At 38.8% G+C, this 14,856-nt stretch overlaps 1 protein-coding gene across 1 annotated transcript in view; it reads right to left on the bottom strand.

The window, feature by feature from the left end:
- Window positions 1–14,856, bottom strand: part of uhrf2 (ubiquitin like with PHD and ring finger domains 2) — a 187,769-nt gene that overhangs the window by 75,103 nt on the left and 97,810 nt on the right. The window contains exon 6 of the mRNA XM_076284888.1: window positions 14,423–14,609. Within this exon, the coding sequence (XP_076141003.1) occupies window positions 14,423–14,609 (187 nt within the window). The remainder of the gene's footprint in view (window positions 1–14,422; window positions 14,610–14,856) is intronic.

The following is a 14,856-nucleotide window of genomic DNA, read 5'->3' as shown; positions in this document are numbered from 1 at the left end:
TGCGTTACTGTTAAAAAAAAAGTTGCTATATGTCAAAGAATTTGGATTTTTTGAGCAGTTTTGAAAAGCCAGTTGAAATTAGTAGAACAGACAGGTGTTTGTAGGCTACATAACTTTCGATATTTATTAGATAGATAGATAGATAGATAGATAGATAGATATATACTTTATTGATCCCCAAGGGGAAATTGTACATCGACAGACCTACGGTTGACTTCAGCCTGTGTCATAGGTTTTTGTTGTGAGGCAGAAAGATCTAGCTTTTGCTGCTTGGAGGACATTGCTCCGAGTCCTTCTTTGCTAGTGGATGGCGAGCTATCATCTCTGGTGGAGGGGGGCTATCGGTGTTTTTGGCCACTAGCGTGTGTGAGATGCCTCATTAAATTAGAGTTGCTTACAACGGATGTCGACAAAGTCTTCGCTCCTGGACATAATGTACACATTACATGCACGTTCTTGCCTTTGACCACAATGAATTTGAAGTAGTGCTTATATCTCCACTTTGAAAATGCCAACTTTTCATCGGATTGCTCCTGACCTCTGCTGTTTCATCGAATCTCTACTTTAGCTGTTGCGTGTGTGTGGCGCGTGTGCTGGCAAGTGTGTAAAAACACTGGCTCTGATTGGCTATCATGAAACATGACTCTGCCTTAGCCAATCCTAATCGCTTACGTCGTTATTAACCCACCTCCTCACTAGCTGTGAGCCAGGGGTGCGTTCGGATTACACAGTTTATTCAATCAATGCAAAGTAAGTAACGCACCGCATTTAACGTCCAGTAACGTTAACGGCGTTGTAACGTTGTAAAAAGTAATTAATTAGATTAATCCATTATTGACAAATTAACGCTGTTAGTAACGCCGTTATACTTAAACGCCGTTACTCCCAACACTGCTATTAGCCAGCTAACATTATACTTTCTAGTACAAAAGCCATAGACAGCCATCGGCTTCTTTTCTAGCAAAAAACTGTGGCTAATTGCTACCCAGTGCTAGCCAAACATAATTATGTTTTATAACATGACGACAAATAGAACCCAATCTTGACTTGCAGGATGAACATTTCCAAGTCATTATGGAAAATATATTTTAAAGCTCAATGTGTATGCATCCTCACTAGGGTTGGGTATCTGAACCGCGTCATAGCTCATTACCATAAAGTTGACTGACTTTCAACTTTCGAGATTTTGGGCTAATTTGCTACCTTAGCATGTATTATTTCACACTACTACAACAACAAAGTCCGATTTACACATTTAAGTGTTTATTTCATTACATTTTGTCTACTCGCGCCTGTATATTTCTCCTAAATTCACCAAAAGTTAGCCTTCTAACGTTTCAAGCTCTACCGCGACCGTGATACAAAACATACAGTATCATGTGTAGTACCGTTGGAAAGCTCTGTTTTTCCTGCATGACATTGTGCAATCCAAATATGGACACTTCCTTTGTATCCGTAACCAATCGCGAAAGTTCAAAGGCGAGTCTAGGCTGAGAACGGAATCTCTTGGCTGTGTTCCAAGGCTGTTTTCATCTCAGCCTATGTAGCACCTATGTACACCAAACTTTCCAGTTATACAATTATTATACAAAGTATTATACACAGTATTCTGACGCTATTTACAGAGGGATTTGTTAATAAATCATTCTTGGCCTGATTTATGTGACATTTTAATCAAAAATATATGGCAAAAATCATATTCCATATCCTGAAATCCCTCTGTAATTTTATTTTCATCTTGTATGCAAACAAAATGAAAAAATAATTTTTTACCTGGCTTTATCATATGTTCAGATATATCTACTAAAAATATATGCAAAATCGTGCATTTTTAATGATATAATGCAGAATTTGCATAATTAAACATTCAAATTTCAAAAACTTGTAATAGATTTTTTGTTCATATTTGTGTAAGTAATCAACTGAGGAAGTTTCATGGTGATTGGTCTATTCTTTTAAAATTTTACCCTATTCACCTGTAGTGTCTCGCCTTAATTTATAAAGTTGCTAGGTTACGGGGACGCTGGCGAGACACGTCGCTCCGTCTGGCATCATGTTTTTGTTTGTTTTTATGTAATGTTTGTAATTTTATGTAATGTCATGTTCATTTTTTGTATTGGTTTGTCTAGATAAATGTTTTCCCTATTTATTTACGCTATTTTTGATAGTTTTCGTGTTATTCTTAGTCCTTTTTACTGTCAGCTGATGTCGTTGACATTTGTCCATTGGGAGCTTGCTATGGCTAGCTTTTGCCCTAGCTGGGCATCAGACATCCTTCCATCAATCTGTGAGCGGTGCAGCACTTCACTGTCTGGTCGAGGGGATCTCTCGGGACAGTTGGACCTAGGCTACTCTGCGAAAGATCTGCCGTGGCCGCCGAGCTGTTGCTGACCTGCGAGCTGCCATGCCAACTGCAGACTAACTGGGCCTCTGACATCCTTCCATCCATCCGTGAACAGTGCACTTCACTGTCTGGTCGAGGGGATCTCTCGGGACAGCCGGACCTAGGCTCTACTCTGCGAAAGATCTACCGTGGCCACCGAGCTGTTGCTGACCTGCGAGCTGCCTTGCCAACTGCAGACTAACGTTAACGGTGAAGAGCTGCATTCTCACGGAGCAACAAACGGTCGCTGTTAAGTCCACCGAATTGCGGATCTACACGATCGCTCAGTACTTGGACTGTGCTTCCATCATCTCCAGACTGCAGTCTAGCAGGCCTAGCTTCTAACGTTAACGTTATTTCCAGACTGCCAGTGAATTCACCGGGTTGGTCAGTTGCTAAAGAACTTTGTTGGCATTGCATCGGTTGTGAAGACACAGCTCTGTGCGCAGTTTTCACGGATCATCATTGCCCTTGGACATTTTCAGCTGGTTTGGAAATTGGACTAATTTTAACATCACTTTTTCCCCTTTTAAAATATATTTTCTTTTTTTTATTTGTTTATTTGTTTTGTTGTCTTTCTTGCATGTCTTGGTGTCACGGGTACGCTGGCGACTACGCCGCTCCGTCCGGCATTTTTTGTATTTGTTATTTTTTAAAAGTAGTTGTCTTGTCTTGATGTCATGGGTACGCTGGCGACTACGCCGCTCCATCCGGCATCTTTTGTCTTGTTGTTATGTGTCTTGTTTGTGGAGCGCTTTGGATTGCACTATGTGCATGTTAAATGCGCTTTAAAAATAAATCTGACTTGACTTGACTTGACTTAATTACCATGACACCACGAATTACCACCACATTATGTTTGCTTCTTGATGATTGCTAGTTGTTCACTATTCACACATTCTGATCTACTTTGTCTGTCTGTTAGGTGTGATGAAAACAGAGGAGCGTCACTTTGCAGAAGCGTGTGCCAGGCAGTTTCTTGACGTTCTTAGCTGATAAAATCAGCACTATTGGAACAGACAGCGATCCTAATATGGTGGCAGCAGGGAGGATACTGCCATTCGAGCATTTGCCCTGTGTTGCACATGTTGTACAGAGAGCTTTTGTAATGTCACTTCGGGAAGGTGGTTTTGATGGTGCACTGGCCAAGTGCCGTAAAGTGGTCGGACATTATAAAACACAGTCCGGCCAATTCAGACGAGCTGAATGTCCAGCAAGCCTCCCTTGGACAAGTTCAGGAGCCAAGATGTTCCAACACGGTGGAATTCCACCCTTGAGATGATCAAGCGCATGAGGCACAACAGAGACGCACTGCACACAACGCTGTCTCAGCAGAGGCACAATCTGGCCCTCCCAACAAATGCTGAATATGAGAAGTTGGCAAAGCTAGAGAAACGCCTGGAGCCATGCAGGTATGGTTTACAAAGATAGTGTGTTCATGAATTGGCATACAAGTTATTTTAACCTTTAAACACTGTTCGGTACTACCCCCCTTAATTTACTGTTCGCGGTCAAATTTGACCGGACAGTTTTAACTGCTCTTAAATACCAATACCATGACAAAAAGTATTATTTAATAGAACATTTATTGTAAAGAGAGCCTTATTAGAACATTAACATCTACAAAATGTGTGGGTGTGGGTTTGTGGGTGTGTGTCTTTCTGTATGTGCGTGAATGCATATGTGTGCGAACGCTAGTGGTTCACATGCACGAGTGGCAAGATGACAACATGAAGTGTGTGTGTCTGTGTGTGTGACAGAGTGGGTGTAAATGTGTGTATCTGTGTGTGTGTGTCTGTTTGTGTGTGTGTGTGTGTCGGTGTGAGTGTTTATGTGTGTGCAAAAATTGGTGGTTCACATGCACATGTGGCAACATGACAACATGAACTGACAACATAAACTGTGTGTGTGTGTACATGTGTGTGTGTGTGGGGGGGGGGGGGGTGTAGGGTGTGTTGTGTGTGTGTGCTTTTGTGTGTGTCTGCATGCATGTGTGTGTGAATATTGGTGGTTCACATATACAAGTGGCAACATGACAACATGAACTGACAACATGAACTGTGTGTGTGTGTGTGTGTTGTGTGTGAGTGGGTGTAAATGTGTGTGTGTGTGTTTGTGTGTGTGTGTGTAGGTGGGTGTGTTTCTGTATGTAAATATGTGTGCAAACATTGGTGGGTCACACTCACAAGTGGCAACATGACAACATGACACATGTGTGTGTGTGAGTGGGTGAACATGTGTGTGTATGTGTGTGTGTGCGTATATGTGTGTAGGTGTGTGTGTGTGCTTCTGTGTGTGCATGCATGCATGTGTGGGAACATTGGTAGTTAGTTGTAGGAGTGTGTGTAAGGAGATGTCTTTCATCTCCTGGATGAAAATTATACTCTTTCCCATTCATTTCCTATGGCGGTCATTTTTGACCGTAAACAAAAAAGTGTTTCTAAGTTGAGTAAATTACTCAAAATTCAAAGAAAGTAGTCACAATAAATTCTATGTGTTCAAAAGCCTTTTGTGAAGGATATCATAAGATCTTGAGGCAATCTGATGAAAAATGCCATATTTATGGTACAGGGAATGTGTAAATCAGTCATTTTTGACCGGAACAGTGTTAGAAGGTTAAATGTCACTTTGTATTTAAGAAACACGCACCCTTAAATGTAATGTAAATAAGAACTTTAAAAATGTGTAATCAGAGTTAAATGAATCAGTCATTAATTATTTATTGACCGGTGTGTTTCTTCATTCACATCAATTAACATTAAGGCTAGCCTCAACTTTGCAAGTAAAGTTCTATATATAGCCTAGAGTCCAAAATGACTTTAAGGCATAGAATGCACACTAACAGTGCAATATAATTCTGAAGTGACTGACTGTGAACACCAACCTTGTGTCTCTTTGGTGTGCGCTATAACAGTCAAATTATCATTCTGTGTTATTTAATTTCTCTATGTTCATGTCTAGTTGTCTGTTCTGTTTAGTAGCCTAGCTTGTGTTAGGAACGGTTTCAAAATAAAAGCCCCCAAAACAGAACTGGAAATAAGGCAAAAAAGTAAACAACATGAAAATTGCATTAATAGTAATATAATTTAAAAAGATTGAAAATTGAATCGAATCGTACCTTAAAATCAAAAATTAAATCGAATCGTGACACCCCTAGTATGTATGCATGTATGTACAGTGGGGGACGCGTCAACAGTTTTTTCAGTAACTATACTTCCAGTGAGGCTAACCCTAGTATTAACTTAGGCAATCCACACATATAAAAAAATCCAAACATTAATATCCATAAGTAGAGTTATGAGTAAAAAAGTGAAATGGCACAGGAAAAAAGTATTGAACACGCTAAAAAAAACAGTACACAAAGGCAAGGAACGAGCTGGGATCTATAAGTAGTTAGACAGTAATTATCCCTCCTATCTGTGCAAATTAATATCAGCTGGGTTGTCATTTTATAATTTGTGGGTACATTTCAAGTTTAGAGAGAAAATAAAAAATGGAATGAGTTTTTATCATTAAACTTTTTTATAGTCATAGAACACACTTCAAAATTAACATGACAAGTATTTGCTGAGCTTAAACCTGTAAAAATAATGTACTAACAGAAAAATCTGTCAACTCTGTTAGAGACAAACTCGGTAAATTATATATATTTAGCAAATGTGATACATTTTTAAATTATGTCTTCCCTAAGAGAACTTTTGTCTCTACAGTCACTGAAGTACTTTAAATTTGATGAGATTACTTTTTGTCCTGAAATTAAAAAAGAAAAACACATCATATTCCACTGGCAAGTTTCCAAGAGATGCATATTTTCTAAAAAAAAAAAAAGATAGCTTTAACATATATACATTTTAAAAAGAAATCCTGTGGTTAAAATATTAGTTGTACATCACACATTTTCTGATATACATTCAAAACAAAATACATATTTAGTCATAATTTTAAGAGCAAAATCTTAAACAGAGTTGACACACTCATTAAATGCTATTGAACACATATGACTCTGTTAGTCATCGGGAACTCTGTTCTCATTAATCTATGCAGAATTAACACAGAATTGACGATATTGAGTTGACATTTCCCATCATTTTGTGGCTTAGCTCCACATCCTAACCTCAAACTAGTTACTAGTCAGAATTTCATGGATTTTAATCATATTATTGTTTTTTAAAAATTAGAAAAAAGTTTCACTCCAATAACGCAATAACAGAGTTGACGAATAATTAATCTACTGTTGGTGTATCCTCAACATTTTGCTCAAATTAATGAGAGAAGAAGCTTAACATCTCTCACTGCCTTTCCAAAGTTTCCCGACAGAGGAATTGACATCTCTCCGTGTAGGCGTCATGCTTCATATAAAAAGTCTTTGTGAATTTTAAGCTGTTTTATAACAACTTAAATCTTGCATAATACAGAAAATAGACATTGTATGTAACTGATGTTATAACAGTTAGTAAATTAATCTCCAATACAGTGGCGGAGCTAGGGGGTGGCTTAGGGGGCTTAAGCCCCGAATCTTTTTTCAAAAGCCCCGAATCTTTTTTTACTGTTTTAAATTCCCGGCAATTCTAATTTCCAATATAACTTCCCCTCGGTTTCTCTATAAATGTCACAAAATGCTCTATTACTGAGGAAATATATCCCTTATTTTCAAAGCCCAATATTGAAAAATAATTTGACTTGCTACACGATCTATGCCAGGTCTCTGGGCTATCCGCTATGGTGATTTCAATGGTTAGATTGATTTGTTTAGATCCAGTGAAAATGCTGCCTTGACAACGCTACGTCATGGCTTCAGTGTTCCAAAAAGCCTCTGTCAGAAATCTGTCACGTTTACAGTCTGTGATAAAACACTTTGTGTACATGTTGTTGAAACGTTATGGGTATTAGAACGTTTTTCAAAAGACCACCCAGCTCCGTTCAAGCAACAGCATCGCCCAGTGAACTGACGGATAGTGTTGTTTCAGGTTGGTGATTTCACGTTAAGAGCTTTCAGTCAGTTAGGCAGGCTAACGTTAGGCTACTTGGTTAGCTCCCTAGCACTAATGCTTAACGTTAACGTTAAATGTCCTCGTTCGTCGGCGGAAAAGACAAATTTCATTACTCTCATAGGCTAGCTAAGCCTACTGCAGAATAAGAAATTCCAGCTCCCAAAACAAAGTGATCCTCGTCTTGTAATAAATTAGGCTACACTGTTTTGAAATGTCAGAAAAACCCATTAACAGTTATCTGCCCATGTCAACTTTTCAGTGTCATATGTTGCACAAAACAAAAGAATGTTAACTGTTAGCCTACCTTAAAACCTTGTTGATATCCTATCCACCACCACAGATCTTATAATCCAAGAGTCCACATAAATATAAAAGTCATGTTATGTTGTTTTGGCTGCCTAACTAATTATTAACTAAAAAAAACAAACATTACAATGATATATTGAGAGGAAAGGGCCCTTTCCATAAGTGTGTTAATCAAGCACCATGCAGTCTGCATTCATAATCTAGGTGCTTGATTTTATGCACCTGTGTAAAGGGACCTGATGAAACCTATGAATAATCTTGCTAAATTACAAAATTAATATCATTTAGAAACGCCTATGTCAAGATGATAATGCATTCCTTCTAAAATACCCTTGTATCATGATGACTGGCCATACTGTAAAATATATCATAATATTATGTATATTATAGTATAAGATATTCTATATATTTGTCACACAGATGAGATCAGGGAAGAGGAAGAAGGAGAATAGCAATAATAAACAATAATGTCATATCAAACAATAGCCTAATGAAAATAAACAAATACTATAATATACAAACCATAAGAAACGCTTAATTAACTAAGTACATGCTAAACAGATATGAACCGATATTGCCTCTTGAAAGACCCAAAACTATAATTTTACACAGTGTAGTGCCAGTCAGATACCTTGAATCTGTTGAATGTTAGTTTCACGTTTTTTAAGTCTCAATGTGTCCATTAGTTTACACAAAATTCACTAGAAGTCATTATTTAATGGGTTATTTAAAAAAAATAATTAAATGGGCTAAGCCCCGAATGTTTACAATGGCTGGCTCCGCCCCTGCTCCAATAAATAGATTGTTAGACTTAATACAGGGATTAAAGTGAAAAAAAAATCGTTTGACTGAACTTTTTTCAGGCCATAAGTCATACGTTGTTCATATCTACCTATAGAGATAGCACCCCTTTTGCGGTCACGACCTATTGGTTTTTAATGTACAAAAAGATGCAAACAGCAAAGTAAAGGGAGTATTCGCCTTATTCACATGGCGGTCATTGTTTAAACCAAAAAGAAGCTACAGGGTACACTTATATAATTAATGCCACCTACAGGTGAATGCATAGAACATAACAATCCTATGGTTTGTGTACCCTGTAGCCTCGTTTTAGCCGCCAATGGCCGCCATGTGAATAAGGCGAATTGAGAGTGTTCTTGATTGAGATTGAGTTTTCCTGATGAACAAAAATATATTTTAGTACCATCCCTGACCATTGCTGATTAGCCATTGCTGTTCTTTTCTACTGCAGCAATATTGTAGAAAGGCTTCAACTTACACTCTTATTTATTTACTTCAGGCCAAAAGTGTTTAAAGAGGAGATTTTTTTCTTGTTAATATGCAATTCAACACCAAGTCAAATCTATAAAATCAAGTTTGCAAGACTTCCCATTTCCTCATCAAAGTAACGAATCAGAACATTCTAGATATTGTTCATATTTCCATTTGTTGCCTCATCCGCATTTAATGAAAACATGGTAATTTTTAGTTTTACAGACAACTCAGTTTTCCAATGAGCAGCAATACTGTGTGTGCTCATGCAGGAGGTCTGCGCATTTGATAACGACAATCTGGAGAGGGCGCTTTTGTCTTCAGCAACAGATTGTATAAGGTTGACAAGAGGTTGCGATATGGTGAGGGACAAGTCGTGTTGCGCTAAGAACATGCGTAGCCTACTTTCTAAACGTAAAAACGGTCAGCCATAGATAAACGTAGACTACCTCTGTCGTGGTGGCTAGTTGCACCAGGTAAGATGTCCTAAAGTGCACGAACGTTAACCTTATGGCGGTCTTCTGATTGGTGGCGTGTTAAAACGTTTTCCTATTGCATCCATAAACAATTTTCTTGCAGCGAACCGCGCAAAAGCAAACCCCTGGCACTTTAATTTCTTTACACTATGGCTTGTTAGTTCTCCCCCGTTTCCAACAGCTGCCATCTCCATTTATTTTTTAAACTTTTGACACTTGCCTTCCTTTAGCAACAACGCATCCATGACAGCTGGTGGCCTTGCCAAATAGACGCACACACACACATGAGGCTAATATGCGAGGTTCTGGTAGGCCTACTGGTTATGGTTTTGTGCTATAAATTAATAATATTTTATAGCAAAGTTTTAAGTTGACTATTTTAATTGTATGGTTATTTTTTGTCAACATACACTCACAACCTACTGTCGTTAAAAGTGAGGCCTAAGCAAAATAGGCTACAAGGCTGTCTGTGCGTCACAAACACGACTGACCCCCTTACTCGACAGTTCGCGATGATGACAATATTATTATTATTATTTTATGTTAACACGCTCAGTCAAAACCTTCCGTCGCCAATTGTGAAAAACATTGTTGTGTTGATGTAATAACAGACGGGATAATAAATTGCATAGGCTACGGTTTATATTGCGTCGCTTTACACATAATGTTAGTTGCATTGATAAAAAACTAACAATAATAGTACCCTACATCGGGTGGCATAGCAGGCTATCTGTTCAAGTCATAGGTGACACCCAAAATGAATGACCTCCCCTGACAAGAGTTCGCGATAGTAATTGTCTACATTGATGCACGGAAAGAACACAGCCTACGCTTCTTCTCCGAATTCGCACAGAGCTCACAAGATCATATCCAAAAAAGTTAAACGGATTGGCCAACCTCATCAGCTGTCTGTGTCACTATAATCCAACTTTTAGACCGGTATAGTCCTCCTCCGTTATAGTCATTTTTTTAAGCAAACGCCCGAGACGAGCGTGTAGCTACAAAACAAAGCGAAACTCATGGCTGACGTAGGCTATCTTCTTGAGCGGTCACTGATTGAGACACAGAACGTTCTCAAGAACACTATTAGGTCTTTAAACATGTACCTAGTATTTGTAGTTGCCTTAAAAAAGGTTAAAGCAAAAGTGATAGTTCCCCCCCCCCCTCCTATTTTTTTTCTCATCGGATCTGCATCGATCTCAAATATGACATTTCTAAAATCAAATTGACGGAAATCCGTCCTACGACGGAGAACTTTAACCCTTGACTTAATAACATTATGTTTATAGTCAAGTTGAATTCATGAATCTGTAGTCGGAGACAGTCAATAATATGGGGTGTAGAAGTCATTTAGTTAATATTTTGTGGATAAATTGGATCTAAAATAAATATAAAGCATTGTTATTGTTGAAAGGTTGTTATAATTAGCATATTTGTTCAAAATTGATTCCATAAAGATTTATTTTTTTGAAAATGTACCCCAAATTATAGAATGACCCACATATTGATGGGCTATAAAAAGGTTTTTAGTTACCAAGATGTCACAAGAAACATTTCATGATTCATGATGGGTAAAGGCAAAGTGCTCTCCCAAGACCTTTGCAACCTTATTGCACAAAACATATCAACAACATGAACATATCAATGGAACTGGTTACAGATGCATTTCAAAACTTCCGAATCATCCAGTAAGCAGTATTGGAACCAATATCTGCAAGTGGAAGGAACATCACTGCATCATCAACCGGCCATGCACAGGATCTCCTCGCAAGATTTCTGATCAGGAAGTCAGAAGAGTAGCCTAAGAGCCAAGGACCACTCGGAGAAAGCTCCAGAAAGACTACAATTGTTAGAGAAAATCATAGCTAATGCACTCCACCACCATGGCCTCTATGCACGCTCACCCCGCATGACTATTACTGAAGAAAAAAAACATGTTGAAGCTTGTTGAAAGTTTGCTACACAACATTTGGACAAGCCTATGAAATACTGAGAGAATGTATTCTGATCAGGCAAGAGCAACATTTAACTTTTAGGATGTCATACTATACATCATATTTGTTGGAGAAATGTCACTATGCATCACCCTAAAAATACCATACCAACAGTGAGGTTTGAAGGTGGAGGCATCATGGTATTAGCCTGGCTCCGCCCTCCTACGTACTTCCGCTCAATTTTCCCTTCAATACGTCGTCTGGGTCTGCAGTATATTCGCAGGTTTTCTCCTGCAAAAATCTGCAGGTCCAATCAGCAAACCAAGGGAGTGGCTTGATGACGTTGAGGTTGTGCGCTAGTTTGAGCCAGACTTACGTCACAATCAAATGTTAGCGATTGGTTATTGCAGATCAAGAGTGGCTCTGGGCAGATCCAATAGTTTTAAACTTTAGCAACGAACGAAACGCACCGATCAATGCAACGTTTCGAGCAACGCAACGCTCCCACAATTCAGATCAGCAACCCATGAAGTTGGCCCATGGAAAGGTAATGAGAAGTGACATCACCAAAGCATTCATCGGAAGCGTGTGTATCTATTGTTTAATCGCTGAAAGAAATCACACTCTCAGTCTTTGTGGTGCTAGATCAAGATTACAAATGATTCCAAACTGAAAACAACACCATGGAAAGATTGATATTTTTGCCCCTTGGCATCTATTCAATCCCATTTAGCACAAAGACAATACCCAGTTCATCAAAAACCAAATGGGCCATGATCCTAACCGATCAACAATGTTATTCTCTGTGTTATAAGTCATGGCATCAAAATGAGTTTGAAGCCTTTATTTTAAGGTAAACATTTGCATTGTGTTGCTTTCAATTCCTGAAGGTAAGAATCTAGCACACGCACACAAGTCTTCATATAGATAGATAGATACTTTATTCATCCCGAGGGAAATTTTACATGAAGGTAGACTGATCCCATTTTCACCTATTTATTTTGGTCACGGCAAATAAACATGTTAATGTTTCAGCTGGATGGCCTTAATCAGACCATGAACAAAAATGAATTTCTTTTGTGTATAGGTTCTGACATGTGATTGGAAATTGGAAATGTTCTTGTCTTGAAATGTCTTTTATTCATCTTTTTATCGGCTCTTGAGATCACACCTGTTTTTTTTTTTTAAGGAACACGCCGACTTTTTGGGACTTTAGCTTATTCACTGTATTCCCCAGAGTTAGATAAGCCTTCTCATCTCTGTGTATGCAGTTACTCGGTCTGACACACCCACCGCTAGCTATGCTTAGAGACTCATGTTGGAGCCCTATGGTGCAAGCAGGCAGATTTGTGAGTAGTGTCAGGGACGGAATCAATTAGCTTGGAGATGAGGCAGAGAGTGTACAGATGCATACAAGCTGTTTCAAGGCCATGGAGGGATACTGTTTCATTCAAAACATATGAATATGTACCTATGAGTTTTTTTGGGGTTGATCAATGGTTGGAGTGGGTCTTTAATGACAATTATGCAAAATATATATATACAATATACAATATATATATATATATATATATATATATATATATATATACATACAGCGGGGAAAATAAGTATTGAACACGTCAACATTTTTTTCAGTTGCATGAAATTTTCACCAGACACTAGTATTAACTCAGATAATCCACCCATATAAAAAAATCCAAACATTAAAGTCCATAGGTAGAGTTATGTGTAATAAAGTGGAATGACACAGGAAAAAAGTATTGAACACGCCTGCTGAAATGTCTTAAATACTTTGTGGAAAAGCCTTTATTCGTAATGACAGCTTCAAGGCTGATTTCCTTTCTCTGAAACCAATTGAGAGTTTCCTTTGCTGAATGGTTTGGATCATTGTCCTGCTGGAAGGTCTAGCCATGTCTCATCCTCATCATCCTGGTGGATGGTCAAGATTCTCCCGGAACAAAATGACTCAATTCATCATTCCTTCAACTGTATGAAGTCTGCTAGTACCATGAGATGAAAAACAGCCCATACCATGATGCCACCACCTCCAAACCTCACTGTTGGTAGGGTATTTTTAGAGTGATGCACAGTGCCATTTCTCCTCCAAATATGGTGTGTAGTATGACATCCAAAAAGTTCAATTTTGCTCTCGCCTGACCAGAATACATTCTCTCAGTATTTCATAGGATTGTCCAAATGTTGTGTAGCAAACTTTCAACGAGCTTTGACATGTTTTTCTTCAGCAATAGAGTCATGCGGGATGAGTGTGCATAGAGGCCATGGCGGTGGAGTGCATTACCTCTGTAACAATTATTGGAGTGCATTATCTCTGTAACAACTGCAACAAGTCTTTTTGGAGCTTTCTCCGAGTGGTCCTTGGCTCTTGGGCTACTCTTCTGACTATCCTTCTGACTTCCTGGTCAGAAATCTTGCAAGGAGATCCTGTGCATGGCCAGTGATGATGCAGTGATGTTCCTTCCACTTGCAGATAATGGCTCCAATACTGCTTGCTGGATGCTTCGGAAGTTTTGATGTGCATCTGTAACCAGTTCCATTGATATGTTTTGCAACAATAAGGTTGCAAAGGTCTTGGGAGAGCTCTTTGCTTTTACCCATTATGAAATGCTTCTTGTTTGACACCTTGGTAAGAAAAAACCTTTTTATAGCCCACCAGTATGTATTAACCCAGCTTATATCAATTTGCACAGATAGGAGGGATAATTTCTCTAACTACTTATAGATTCCAGTTTGTTCCTTGCCATTTCTTGCCTTTGTGTACTGCTTTTTCTTAGTGTGTTCAATACTTTTTCCCTGTGCCATTCCACTTTTTTACTCATAACTCTACTTTTAGACATTAATGTTTGGATTTTTATATATGTGTGGATTACCTAAGTTAATACTAATGTCCGGTGAAGATTTCATGCGAATAGCCTCACTGGAAGTATAGTTACTGAAAAAAATATTGACGTGTTCAATACTTATTTTCCACGCTGTATATATACACAATATATGCTCACTAGCAGAGTGAGGCAATGGCATGTGTGCATGTGCACTAACCAGTCTTCATCTTCAGGGATGGTGGAGAGTGGGGGGTTGAGGCAGTAGATATGGAAGGCCATATTGCACTCATCACACAGCAACTGCATGTGAGCATCCTGCTTGCCCCCACATACACAACATGAACAGAAGCGACACTCCACATCCGGATCCGCCTTACAGTGCTTACACTCAGGCCCGCTTTTACCTGATGTGAGACACCCCCACCATGCGCGCGCACACACACACACACACACACACACACACACACACACACACACACACACACACACACACACACACACACACACACACACACACACACACACACACACGAGAGAGAGAGAGAGAGAGAGACATACACACACAAAAATGGCAAAATATAAATTGTCATTAGCTGTATAAAATGGGGTATTAGCTGAGTGGCTTCTACATTTAATAGGTTAAAACAGTAC

The sequence above is a fragment of the Alosa pseudoharengus genome, unplaced genomic scaffold, assembly GCF_046254945.1.
Source record: "Alosa pseudoharengus isolate Yale_2024_CS ecotype anadromous, Long Island Sound unplaced genomic scaffold, YU_APseudo_1.1 YU_APseudo_1.1_scf_14, whole genome shotgun sequence".
In the NCBI taxonomy this organism is placed as follows: Eukaryota; Metazoa; Chordata; class Actinopteri; order Clupeiformes; family Clupeidae; genus Alosa; species Alosa pseudoharengus.
The sequence above is the reverse complement of the archived record's forward strand: the minus strand, read 5'-3'. Positions and strand labels throughout refer to the sequence as shown.